This window comes from Meles meles, chromosome 4 (genome assembly GCF_922984935.1).
Source record: "Meles meles chromosome 4, mMelMel3.1 paternal haplotype, whole genome shotgun sequence".
NCBI classification, from domain to species: Eukaryota; Metazoa; Chordata; class Mammalia; order Carnivora; family Mustelidae; genus Meles; species Meles meles.
The window spans coordinates 52,144,739-52,157,831 of record NC_060069.1 but is presented as its reverse complement, the minus strand read 5'-3'; the positions used below and the strand labels follow the sequence as shown (position 1 = coordinate 52,157,831).

The 13,093-nt window shown below is 40.3% G+C and overlaps 1 protein-coding gene across 1 annotated transcript; it reads right to left on the bottom strand.

Moving 5' to 3' along the window:
- Positions 1-9,703: 9,703 nt before the first annotated feature.
- Positions 9,704-11,118, bottom strand: SST (somatostatin). Its single transcript, XM_046002987.1, has 2 exons — positions 10,879-11,118; positions 9,704-10,071 (listed from the first exon to the last, which is right to left on the bottom strand). The coding sequence occupies exons 1-2, from the start codon at positions 11,014-11,016 to the stop codon at positions 9,859-9,861; spliced, it is 351 nt and encodes a 116-aa protein (XP_045858943.1). The 5' UTR covers positions 11,017-11,118; the 3' UTR covers positions 9,704-9,858.
- Between the last annotated feature and the right edge of the window lie 1,975 nt (positions 11,119-13,093).

Sequence of the window (13,093 nt, the reverse complement as noted above, 5' to 3'; positions counted from 1 at the left end):
TTAAAAAATATTTTATTTATTTATGTGAGAGAAAGAGAGAGAGCACAAGCCAAGGGGAGGGGCAGAGGGAGAAGGAGAAGCAGAGTCCCTGCTGCGCAGAGAGCCTGACCTGGGGCTTGATCCCAAGACCCTGGGATCATGACCTGAGCCACAGGGAGACAATCAACTGACTGAGCCACCCAGGCACCTCTTTAGAATACTTTCTTACTCTCAGAAAACAAAAACAAAAAAAAATAGACCACACTCAAGTTTGTGCAGATGGGTTAAAGAATTGGAGTACATGTCACATGCAAAAGAAAAAAAAAAGAGCAGGGAGAAAAATTGAGGTGGCTAGGAGGGAGAAGAGAGTATGTGGGTATAGTGAGGGGACCAAAGCATGGATTTCCCTGCAAAAATTTAGAGGGCTTTCTTTGAAGCAGTGATTAGATTTGCTCTGTCTAACCCCAAAGTTCCTCAGGAGGCAATAAGTCCTTCATCACTAGAGGAACTTAAACAAAGTATCGATGACTTGTGGATAGGTATATAGTAGAGCAAGTCCAAGTATTGAATGATTGGTTAGCACACAGCCCCTAGGACAGGTTCAGGTTCTGAATGATGGATTAGCACATAGCCAGAGAATGCTAAGATTCTCTGTTGTTCCATCCACATGTGGCTCTGGGGCAGCTCTCAGGCCAGAATTGGAAGGGCCTTGGTGAACCACTAGGATGCCGTCAGGATTGCGACAGCAATGAAATATACCAGATATAAGTTTACTGGACTCCCAAAAAGGGATAGCAGGTAAAACAGCCTTGGGCTATAATGGTCATGGCCTCATTCCAAGTGAACAACCCAGACAGGTAAAGCCTTTGCTGTTTAGTCTCCTAGGTCAGTCTCTTGATTCAGCTCCTTCCAGGTAGAATATTAAATAGCATATTTCAGCATTTTAAACTATTTGTTCAGTTGTCTCTCTCCCTGGGACTACCTAATGGGAACTTACACTAATAGGAATCAAGGGAGTTTGAAATACCTGCTGAGATGCGGAGCATTCTCTTTACAGTCAGTTTCCGAAGAAGCAATTTCAGTGTTACCGAATCTTGATGGGATGAATAAGGACCGAGGGGCAATAAGGAGACTGACTTCATTATACATACAAATTTTTAAACGTAACAAATTATAATGTTAAAGTTTCCCAGAAGCATGGAATCCTTAAAGCTTAATGAAAGGGACTGGGAGGCCAATAGAATTATTTAGCATTTAGTTTTTTTCTTTGGTAAAGAGAGATCACCCAGTCTCATAGCACCAAGAAAGATCGAAAGACAACAACAGCTTCTCTCCCCTGCACAAATTTGAAAAAAGTTAAATGTTTATCAATAGGGGAATGCATAAATTGTTGTGATAAATTTATGCAATGAAATACTATGCAGAAGTTAAAGTGACTGAAAAACACAATTGTAGGCTTTCAAAAATATGTAAGCTATTATTCATAAAGATGTTTAAAGCACAAAGCAACACAACATATTATTTATGATTGCCTGCACACATGGTAAAAATATAAAACCATGGGCAGGAAGAGTAAACACTGAATTGATGATAGTGTTTACCTATAAAAGGAGAGAGAGGAAAGAGAAAATAATTGCAAAAAAATAAAAAGGAATCTCAACTTCATGTGTGAATTTATTTGATAAAAATGTTGGAATGAAATTTAAAAATTAAAAAAATAAATTTTGGGGGGCACCTGGGTAGCTCAGTGGGTTAAAGCCTCTGCCTTTGGCTCAGGTCGTGATCCCAGGGTCCTGGGATCAGCCCCTCATCAGGCTCTCTGCTCGGCAGGGAGCCTGCTTCCTCCTTTCTCTCTGCCTGCCTCTCTGCCTACTTGTAAGCTCTCTCTCTGTGAAATAAATAAATAAAATCTTTTTTAAAATAATAATAAAAATAAAAAATTAAGTATTTTTATCATGGCGACTTGCCTAATACATTCAAGCCCCTTTTTTCCTTATTGGTTCTCAAAATTTAGTGTGTATAAGAATTGCTTGGAGGGCTTGTTAAAATACAGACTTTTGGGCACATTCCCCAAATTTCTGACTCAGTATACCTGGGGTTGAGTCCAAGAGTTTGTATTTTGGACAAGTTACCAGGTAATTCTAATGTTCTTGGTCCAGGGCCACATTTTGTGGACCAATGTCTCATCCTATAGTTACTTACCAGTGAATATGCATTCCAACTTTAAACTGCCTAAGGATGGAGATCTTTAGCTTAATCTTTATAGCTTCCACCTAGCAAATAGACTATCAATAAATATTTTGTAAATTGAAAAAACTCATCATCTAAAAAATTACAGACGCACATGCACACACACACACACACACATTCTGCAGTGTGGTAGCCACTCAGTAGGATGCAAAATAAATAGTACATTAATGGTAATAACTTGGCAATTTTAGAAAAGCAAATAAAATGTTACCTAGGATGGTAGACCCTCCTCAGGGAAGGCCTTAAGGTATAGTCTACAGTGTTCTCATCCCCAGCATGTTATACTTCTCAAGTCAGAGGACTTGAGGAGTTCCTAGGGAAGCCCAAAGTCAAGAGAGCAGATAAAATAAGGACACTAGGTCAGAATACTGCAGTGATTTTTTTATGTAATATCCACTCATTCACCTCCTACTTATGGTCCATGAGAAGAGCCAGAGGCTCTCTCCAGCAAGACTGAAGAGGAAACCTCACAAAGGGCTCTGTGAAGATGACAGTTGGACTCCCTGAATCCAGTGGTTGGGGTGAGATCCTGGGATGTGAGAGACCAAGCAGTGGACTTGTGTCTACCCTAACAAGCAGCAGAATGAGAGAAGAAATCAAGGAAGTTTGATCTACAGAGATCTTTAAAATTGCTTAATTGATGAGTGTCCCTAAAACTGAAATGGTTGGGCAGCTTTACTTGATTTGCCAGAGGAGCTAGGTTTAATTTTCAGCTCTGTCATGTGAGTTATCTGTGGCTTTAGCCAAGTTACTGAAACACTCTGAACACCAGTTTTTATATTTGTAAAAAAGCAGAGGTATAAATTTTTGCCCTAATGCTTAGTTTATGAATTGTAAAATGTATGACTATTTAATGAGATAACATTTGTATAATACTTAAATAAATTAAAAAGGATTAAGCAACCGTAACCAACTCTCACCTTTATTATCAACAGTATCTGTTAAGAAGTTGGTATAAGCCGGTGACATAATGGGGTTCCAAGAAGACACAGTCTAGTAGAGTCTAAACTTTTTCCTCTCAGAATTTTTATTTTAATAGGGAAGTTAGGATAAACATAAAAACATAAATAGCTACAGATACATAAACAACGACATAACAATGGACTCATTCAAGTGTGCGTGCAGGCACATGCACAGACACGCGCGCACACACTCACACACACTGCTAACAACATGAGGTAGCACTAATGTCTATGTAAGAAAGTCTTGGTTAAAATAAAGGAAAACCAAACTCTTTTCTAAAAATTAGGAGAATTTATTAGATCATACATATGATAAGTACAATAAAAACATTGTTGTTATTGTTTGGGATAAGCTTAATACTATACTTTGACTAGGACACCAATGACCCAGTGTCCTTACATGACTGCGCTGTGCCTTCTGCAGCGCAGACCTTCAGACAGCACTGCCAGTCCCAATATGATTGACAGAAGCTTTCATCCTTCTTTATCCATAATCAGCAGAAAAATATGTCCCAACAGTGCCCAAAAGAGTCTTAAGATTTACTGTGATTGGCCATGTGCCTAGCCATGAATCAATGTCTAGGATCATGGGATGGTACATACTAAAAGACTTAATCCATTCTAGGATCAATACTGGGCTGGAAGTGGAGTTGATCTTGCCCAATCTGGCTGACAAGCACAGGAGACAGTACACCAAAATAATTCAGGATGTTACTGTCAGGGAGGGAATAGGCATCAGAGAAGGACTGGGGAGAAAAAGGAGAAGAAGGACAGCAGCAGCGACATCAGGAATCTGCCCGCTCCAATGACAAACAGGTGATCCATAAATACATGTTTTGGTAAATCACAAGAGAGGAAAAACATGAGAGCCAGGAAGCTCCAGAAGACACTGTGAAGGTTACAGACCTTGAGTGGTCTTATGAGTACACCATGCTGTTACATGTGTAATAACAAACAAATATGATGATGAAGATGTTGGGGAGAAGTCTGGTAAGATCATTGCCTTTTTTCCTTGTTTTGGGGAGTAAGTGGGAGAATGTTGATGGGAAAAAAGAAAGGAAGAGCTATGTTCTAGTTAAATTTGTAAATCTTGACGTGTATTTTGTAGTCAATAAATTTTTGCCAGGGAGAGCGATTCTAGCATAGTTTAATGCATTCTTTCCTAAAGTGCGCCATCTGACCTTAATGTAGCATTGGAACTGAAAATGTACTTTTATATTTTTATACAAGAAAGATATAATTAACCACCAATTAACTGGGAATGCATTATCTTTCTTAACTATTTGAACTCTAGTTTAAAAGCCTGAATTTCCTTGAAATATTGCTTATTTTAATAAAACTATTTCATATCTGGATAACAAGTTCAGCATCTTAATGGACCCTATTCCAGGGACATGTGAAACATATGAAAGAGAGTACTTATGTGACCTAGAATATTTATCTGAAACGTTGAGAGCTGTATCAGCTTCAGTGGCATAAAAGCCTACTTAGCAAAAGTTGACCTCATTTGTACATTTCAATGAAATTTCTCAGGTCTGCAAATCCCAGCCTCAAGACCACTTTTCACAAGATATACATACAAGAGCAGAGGTAGGAAGATATGGCCACTACCTAGTCATAAGTGAGGCAGATTACATGGCTTGTAGAATAAAGACCAGGACTAATAGATTTTTAATTGCTTCAGTTGAAAAATGCCCAAGCCTGAGTTGTTGTGAAACCTCTGTGTGAGGAATTGAGTAGAAAAGGAGTGCTTAAAGCTGAGGTTGTGAATTTCACTTGTTTGTTTATTCATTCACTTAGCAAAACTACAACAATGATGTTAAACATGTGAAAGGAAAGATTGCAAACAGTTCCTTGTAAACAGTGCCCCTAATCAGGTCACAAAATCAAATCTCAACCCCAGAGCCTAAATCCATTTCTCCTCTGACAATAACGAAGAAGTAATACCCATGTGTGTTATATACAGAAGAGCTATATTTAGATGGTCGGGAGCTGATCTGCTCTTAATTTGCCCAGCAAGTCACGATTTCCCTGTAATTCACTTCTTTCCCCTAAGATACAGTGGGAAGAGCTCTGGATTGGAAATCAGACAACCTGGTTCCAACTCCACCAAACACCAGCTGGTGACATCTTTGGGCAAATTACTTAAACTCTCTGAGTCTCAGCCTCTTCATACGTAAATGAGTATTAACACTTTCAAACCTAACTGAGATCATGTTGCGAAAGTGTGCCTTATATCATTAGGCCTATAATTTATTAATTCCATCTAGAATAAAAGCATTTAGACTTTCAAACCATAATTGAAAAAGTCATAAGAAGAATAACTTAAAGAAAGAAAAGAGGGAGTTGCTGACACCTCTTTTCTTTCCTAGTACTCTAGGTGAACTTCCATTATAGTATTTGGTCATTTTTAATGACTATGTCTAACCTACTAGACTCAGTTCCCTGAAAATAGAGACCTCACCATACAAATTCTCTCCCAGTCTCCAGCAAGCCCTTGACACTGAGGCCCATTCTAGGTAATGAAAACTGCACCTCTGGAATCAAAGCACTCATTTTCACTCCTAAAGAATTTGGGGTGGTCCTTGAAGTATATGCTGCCTAGTCTTGTAGGTATGGCTCCTGACTTCTCTGAAGACTACCTCTCCAGGCCCAATACCATCTCCTTGGTGTGAGTGAGAGTCCCACCATTTGCTGGAACAGCCTTGACATCTCCATTCTAAGACAGATTCATTGTTTGCTTTTTGGGTCTAATTAAGTGAAAGACTATATCCTTTGAGTTTTCTTTCCCCTTAACTAATACTGTTAACTGTTTCTTTCTATGTCTTTCTATAATTATAGGAAGCTATTTTATATCAGTTGTCTTGTTCTCTCTCATATGCAGACCCGCTGTGTAGTGGAAGGTGAAGAAATTTCAGAGACAAAGTTACCATTCACATCAGAAATACACCAATTATCCAGATGTGCAGATTACTTAGGGGAAGTGTGTAGAATAAGAGGTAAGAGAGGGGGAATTTAGGCCTTGCCCCATCTCTGCCCATCTCTGCATCTTTGGTACTCCTTAAGTAGCTTTGGTACATAATTTCACCTCTCCTTATGTCAGCCTTCAATAAAATGAATAGTGAGGACCAGATGAACTTTGAGCCCTCTTCCATGTCTGACATTTGGAATTAAAGGACTATTTTATGTCACCATAAAATAGAATTGTCTGTATATTGAGAATAGTTTGAGCCAAGGCCAAGAAAATTGGTCCTGCATTAGAATAAAAAATGAATGTGCATGATCTTGAAATCACAAATGTGAAAAGAAATATTGGCGAATCTTTTTTTTCCTTGGTAAATGTAAGCCCCATGGTTAGTTGATAAAACAGCCTAACTGGGCAACTTTGTAATATGGTTAAAGAAAGCTGAACTGGGGGCACCTGGGTGGCTCAGTGGGTTAAAGTCTCTGCCTTCAGCTCTGGGTCCTGGGATCGAGCCCCGCATTGGGCTCTCTGCTCAGTGGGGAGCCTGCTTCCCTCCCTCTCTCTCTCTGCCTGCCTTTCTGCCTACTTGTGATCTCTGCCCGTCAAATAAACAAATAAAATCTTAAAAAAAAGAAAGAAAACTAAACTAATTGAAGCTTCCAAAATGGATGTGTCTGCTAATCACATGTTGCTACGGCTATTAAAATCAAAGCCATATACTGTATCTTTCTGGTGTCATACCAGCATCACATAGAATAGCCAGTAATGTCACTTTCCCCTGCCAACTAAAGCATTAAGAAAGAATGTTGTCACCTAGTAAATAGATATTTGTGTCACTTAAGATTCCTCATGGGCGGGGCGCCTGGGTGGCTCAGTGGATTAAGCCGCTGCCTTCGGCTCAGGTCATGATCTCAGGGTCCTGGGATCGAGCCCCGCATCGGGCTCTCTGCTCTGCAGGGAGACTGCTTCCTCCTCTCTCTCTGCCTGCCTCTCTGCCTACTTGTGATCTCTCTCTCTGTCAAATAAATAAATAAAATCTTTAAAATAAAAAAAAAAGATTTTATTACAAAAAAAAAGATTCCTCATGGGCCATTTATTCTTTAATGAACACTGAGAACCTACTATGTACAAAGCATTCTGTGAGATACTGAGTGAACTATACCTATGAACCAGATATATATCTATTCACTGGAAGTTTACACACAAATACTTACTCTCCTACATACATTCATACTGTCATGACAAAGGGTAAGAAGGGATAAATAAACACCATGGAAGGGATGCAGATTAAGTACTCAGAGAAGGGAGCTATCCCAGACGAGAGCATAAAGAAAGAATTTTATGAAGCAAGAATATAAAATAAATCTTGACGGTTGCGTTACATTTGGACCTGTGGAAATGACAAGACACAGCAAAAGTAAAGAAAGAGGAGCTAGGAAGCACAGCCCAGTGACAACAAAATTAGCACCATTAACATTCAATGTTTACCACTACTTACTATGTATTACAAACTTCCAATACATGGTCTATTGAATTCTCATAACTCTAAGGAATGGGTTCCATTAGTATGGCTATTTTTAGATGGGGAAACTAAGGTCCAGAAAAGAGGAGTACCTTACTCAAGCCCTCCTGTTATTAGAAGTAGCAGGTTGTTGAGGATTGCTGAAGTCTGTGGCTGTGGCAGGGAGGAAGGAAAATATAACTTAAATGGTCCATTATGGCTGGCTGATAAACAGGCTGGCATGCTAGACTCTTCCAGTGAATCAAACCTAGGAAGAATGCAAATGAACTAGATAAGAAGGAAAAAAATAAAAACATGAATATATTTAAAAAAGAGCTATATTCCATTTATTAGTTAAAATGTAAAGACTCAGTACTTCTCTGGCACCTTTGCCAGTATTGAAGTACAGAATATCAGTCACATCTGGAAGGGATATGACTCTCCTTCCCAGTACAACCCTCTGCTTGTGAAGGTGGGAAAACTGAGGCCAAAAGATAATTAACCTTGATCAAATGCTCCATTCAGTTTAGGCTTTAAATAAAGAATAAATATATATGTAGACTCACGACTGCATAATTCTTGCCAATTATTTTCATACTGCTATTGGGAATTGACAACTAAAGATGATACTAGAAAGTTAAGATCCCCAGGCACTCATACAATCTATGCCCTGCAAAGAAAACAATTAAGTTGTATTCTCTTCTGTGCTTTAATCATAATAATGTGATTCTATTACTTCACTGAGTTGATTGGTAACCAGATGTACATAAGGCATTTAACACAGACAGATCTCCTAAGTGGACACACATTAATTCCCTCCTAAATGTTTTGTAAATAAAAGATGCACCAGAACCTCAAAGGGTCTTCTATTTTCACAGAGATTAGTAAAGTGGCTTGGATTCTCTCTTGTTTGGTCAGCTGTTCAGGAATTAATTCTGCTAAGCCACATTCATATTAAAATATATATTGTCCAACAGAAATATTTTCTATAAAGTCCCTCTTAGATGTTTATACGCTGCCATCAGTAAGCTCACACTATGGGGATCTATATTGAGTTTATGTATTTATATTGGGTGTATTGTTCTAATGCAGCTATTCAGAAATACAGTCGATAGTTAAAACAGACATCCGAAGGAACATCTATTTAGAGTCTCTGTGAGTTAAATTAGCAATGTTTTAATTTCTATCTTGAGTGGTGCCATTCAGTATGTCATTATAGTATTAGTAATAATAGCTAGCCCGTATTGAGTGTTATTATTATAGTTTGCATTTTTATTTGATGTTTTCTCTGATCAAACCAAGAGAAGGCTTGAGATCTCTTCTTCAATTACCCTGCAATTATGATGTTGTGCTCCAATACCTTCAATAGATAGCATTCACTGAGTAAACTAATACACATGTTTTTTTTGCAACCCATACTACTCTCATCTGCAAATTTAGAATGAAAGTAATATTTTCCCCTGAGAAAAAAATTTAAGAGCTTCCTTTTAAAATATGGGCAGTCTTTTAGCCTTGTTCAGTTATGGAGAGGACTGTCAAAGAAGATATAAAGGCAGTGGTGTTTCTGTAGATAAATGTCCACAAATAAAAAACAATTTTTAAAAACTCAGTACTTCATTTTAGCTATTTAAGCCAACTTCTTTCCCTCAACTTCTAAATGATTTTTCTCCATTCCACTTTTCATGTATTTTACATATTAGCCTGGTGGATAGTTGGCTGTTTCAGCCTGCTTAACCATTTACCCCAAAATACTCATTTCAATATGTAATTTTAATTGTATTTAATATGTAGTTGATATTTGCTGCAGCCTTACCCAATAATTGCCACTGAGTTAAAGTTAGAATTCATAGAGCTATTTGAAATTATTTGTTTGAAATGACCCAAACTATAAGGCTTTCCATTTAGGACAGAACCTTTATTACCACAGTGAATTTTAAATATTATGTCTGTGAGATTTCGAGTGCCTATCTCAAGTAACTTGACTGAAATCACAACTGAAGCTAATCCCATATTGTTGAACAAAAAGATACACAATGAGAAATCAAATTTTTGTTTTTCATAATTTCACCATAATTTTATTTTGTATTTACAGTCTTCAATTTCTAATGCAAGGGTCTTGCTGAGGACTGGGGGATTAGGGAAGAGGGATGAGGTTTGGAGGAAAGGAATCAGAGGTCTTGTATGGGCAATAATTAATAAAGTTAACAGGATGTGAAAGTCTTCCAGAAGAAATTCTTGCAGCCAGCTTTGCGTTCTCGGGGTGCCATGGCAGGGTTTGAGTTAGCAGATCTCTGCAGTTCCAGCCTCATTTCATCCTGCTCAGCAGCCTGGGACAAATCTTCAGGTTCCAGGGCATCGTTCTCTGTCTGGTTGGGTTCAGACAGCAGCTCCGCCAAGAAGTACTTGGCCAGTTCCTGTAGAGGGTAGAAAGGATATAGAGAGAAGAGATGAGGATGATGGTGGGTGATGGAGAAAAAGAAATGGCAAAGCCTAACTTGGAAAGCAGATTTAGCTACACCCCAAACCCAATTTTCACAGCTGTGCACTTTTGCACACTTAAAATCAGTTGAGGATATAAAAATAAGGGTAGTTGCTATAATCACCGAGTTACACAGATAGACTAAAAATACTCAAATGTTTCTGCATGTCTCCTGCCTCTATAGATGTAACACACGCATACACACAGAAATAGAAGATTGTTAATACAGTTTTGCAAAGATAAAACAGTGCCAACAGTTTAATTCAATTTCAATTCCCAGCTCACGAGCTACACACTGGAATTGTTCTTACCGTTTTTGCTAAGTTAACTGTGGGGAACGAGACCTTTCACAATCTTAAACATACTGTGTTTTGTCTGCAGGGTGCCCTTTAGCCATGTGGAGGGAGGAACTGCTCAGGAAGGGATCCTTCAGAGGTCCGCTCTTTCAGCACCTGGGCCAGCACCTCCGCATTCAGCCCCGCGGGATGGCTGCCTCATTCCTTCCTGCTCAGCTACCCGCGTCTTGGGATTTTCTTGAATGCCAGAGAACTTACCTGAGCTGTCACCGACTGCGCTGACCAGGAAAAAAATGAGGTAAGAGGAGATTCTGGACTTCGAAAGTTTTCCTGAGAGCTTTGGGAGCTGAGGGACCCAGAAGAGCACCTCCTAAATCCTCCCAAAGGCATAGGGTAAATGAGGGATTCGGAAGAGGGAAGGGAAGACGTCGAGGAAGTCTCCTTACCTGCTTCCCCGCGGCAGCAGCCAGGGACTTCTGCAGAAACTGACGGAGTCGGGGATCCGAGGGCGCGCCGGTGACACCGCCCAGAGCCAGGACGATGGACAGCGCGGCGAGCGCGCACTGGAGGCGGCAGGACAGCATCTCCGCGCCGGGGAAGCCGAGCGAGAGGACGGTTGGTCAAACTCTAGGAGAGGATCCGCAGGCAGCAGCGACAGCTCTGAAACTCGCGACTCCGAAAGCGGCTTGTGTGCCCTCCACCGGCTCCCCGCTTTTTAAACTCTCTCTCTGACGTCAGACGAGGAGGCGCCCCCAGATCTCACCAGGGCTTTTACGCACCATTACCCTCGTGAAATCAATCACAGAAATAAGAGGAGGCTACACAACCCAAAGTGGTTTACTTAAAAAAAAAAAAATCATAATCCTTCACCCACATAGGCCACATGATTTTACACATACCACAGTATCTCTACAATCTTTTATATTGTCACTGCTGTGCACACGCACATTCCATGATTTCACTCATACATATGCACACGCACACACGAAATTACACATACACTCAAACCCCCTGTCTTGGAAGAAGCAAATGCTCCATCACCCACCCCGCAGACACATAATGTACCCAGACAACTCTGTCTTTCATCATACTCAAACATTTTAAGAGGGTCAGACAAATGCAAAAGTATGTGTGTGGGAGAAGGGGGGATTCAGAATCATTCTCCTAAAAACAGATTTGAGATGGAATGTGGATATAAGGAGTGAATCATTTCTTTCTCCATTATCTCTGTGAAAAAGTCTCGGAAATTAAGAGGTGATGGATTCTAAGAGAATTTCAGTTATCTCTACACTAGTGGAGAAAGTACCTTAGCCTCACCCCCCCCCCCATCCCTCTTTCTCAGCAGCTGCGAGATTTCTGGTCTGCCTGCCTTTCTACTGTGACAAAAATATATTAAGTATTTTAAAAGAGAGGCTGACTTCATTTTGGTGCCTGGAAACCTGGAGCAATCTCAGAAACCATCTACTAAACCTCAGAGTTTGAGTTGCTGAGTCTAGTGATGGGTAGTGCAATGTTCTGGCCCAAATATTGCACAGCTTCAGCAAGGGCAAGATCTCCACATTTCAAGACCAGGGTTCTTTTCACTCAGCTCTAAGGTATCTATCAGATCCCTGGCCGGGAGGATCAGTTTTAGGTCAAGGACCCCCATCCTGGACATGCAAAATACAAGAATCCCCTGAACACATGTGACCACTATTCTGTGTCTATGTGGCAAGAGAATCAATAGATTCTTGGTTAGATCCAGAACTCCCCTGCTCCCCACACACATTAAAAGGAAAGTTAAGAAATACCGTCCTAGAATTGTGGTTGTAGTCTGGTTGGATGTTTGGTGTTCAGACCAGAGTTTCAACAGTTTCCCCCTGCCCCTGTCCCAAAATAATTTGTTATCAAGGAAGAACTAGCTAATGTCCTGGCATGGACTAGATGATCTCTGCAGGCTCTTTCAGGGCTAACAGTGTATGTCCTTCAAGCTCATCAAAAGCTAAAAAGATATTCTCTGTCTTCAGGAATCAAGTGAATCAAAGAACTTGACCAATCCTGTCCCCAGCCATGCATCTTGTATATATTCTCAATACTGAGACCAAAACTACCATGTTCAAAGGCAGGAGGGTTTGGGAAGTGTCCTGAATGGCTTGGAGAATTGTCACCATGTCCTTTTGTGACTGTAAGCCAAGGTTGTGAGAGAGTCCACAAGGAGTGTTAAAGTTTCCAGGGTTTGGCAGGTCCAGACAAGGCCAGCCACAAATGGGGCATTAAAAAGTCACTCACATCTCTTGGAATAGTCTAGGAGGGCAATGAACCTGGGACAGAGGAACCCAACTTAGGAACTATGTTATTTTTCTCTATATATCCTGGAAACTCCTTGGCCCCTGATAGGAGACTCAGAATCTAGTTATATCAGCCCAATTGTCCACAGGCACCTTGCCTCCACCCCCAAATAATCTCACATCTTCTCTGGCCAAGACTTGGTCCTTGGTAGCCCCACTGAGTAGAGAAGGAGAGTTTTCCTATAACAGCAGCCAGCCCAGGAACAAATTGCTGCCCCACTCCCTTGCTCTGTGCTCTGGGATCTCTATGACTTCCCCTCCCCAGATTCCTGCTCCTCTCTTCCTATGTCCTTATCCTCTGACTCTGTCCTTGCTTCTCATTCCTCTTTCTCCT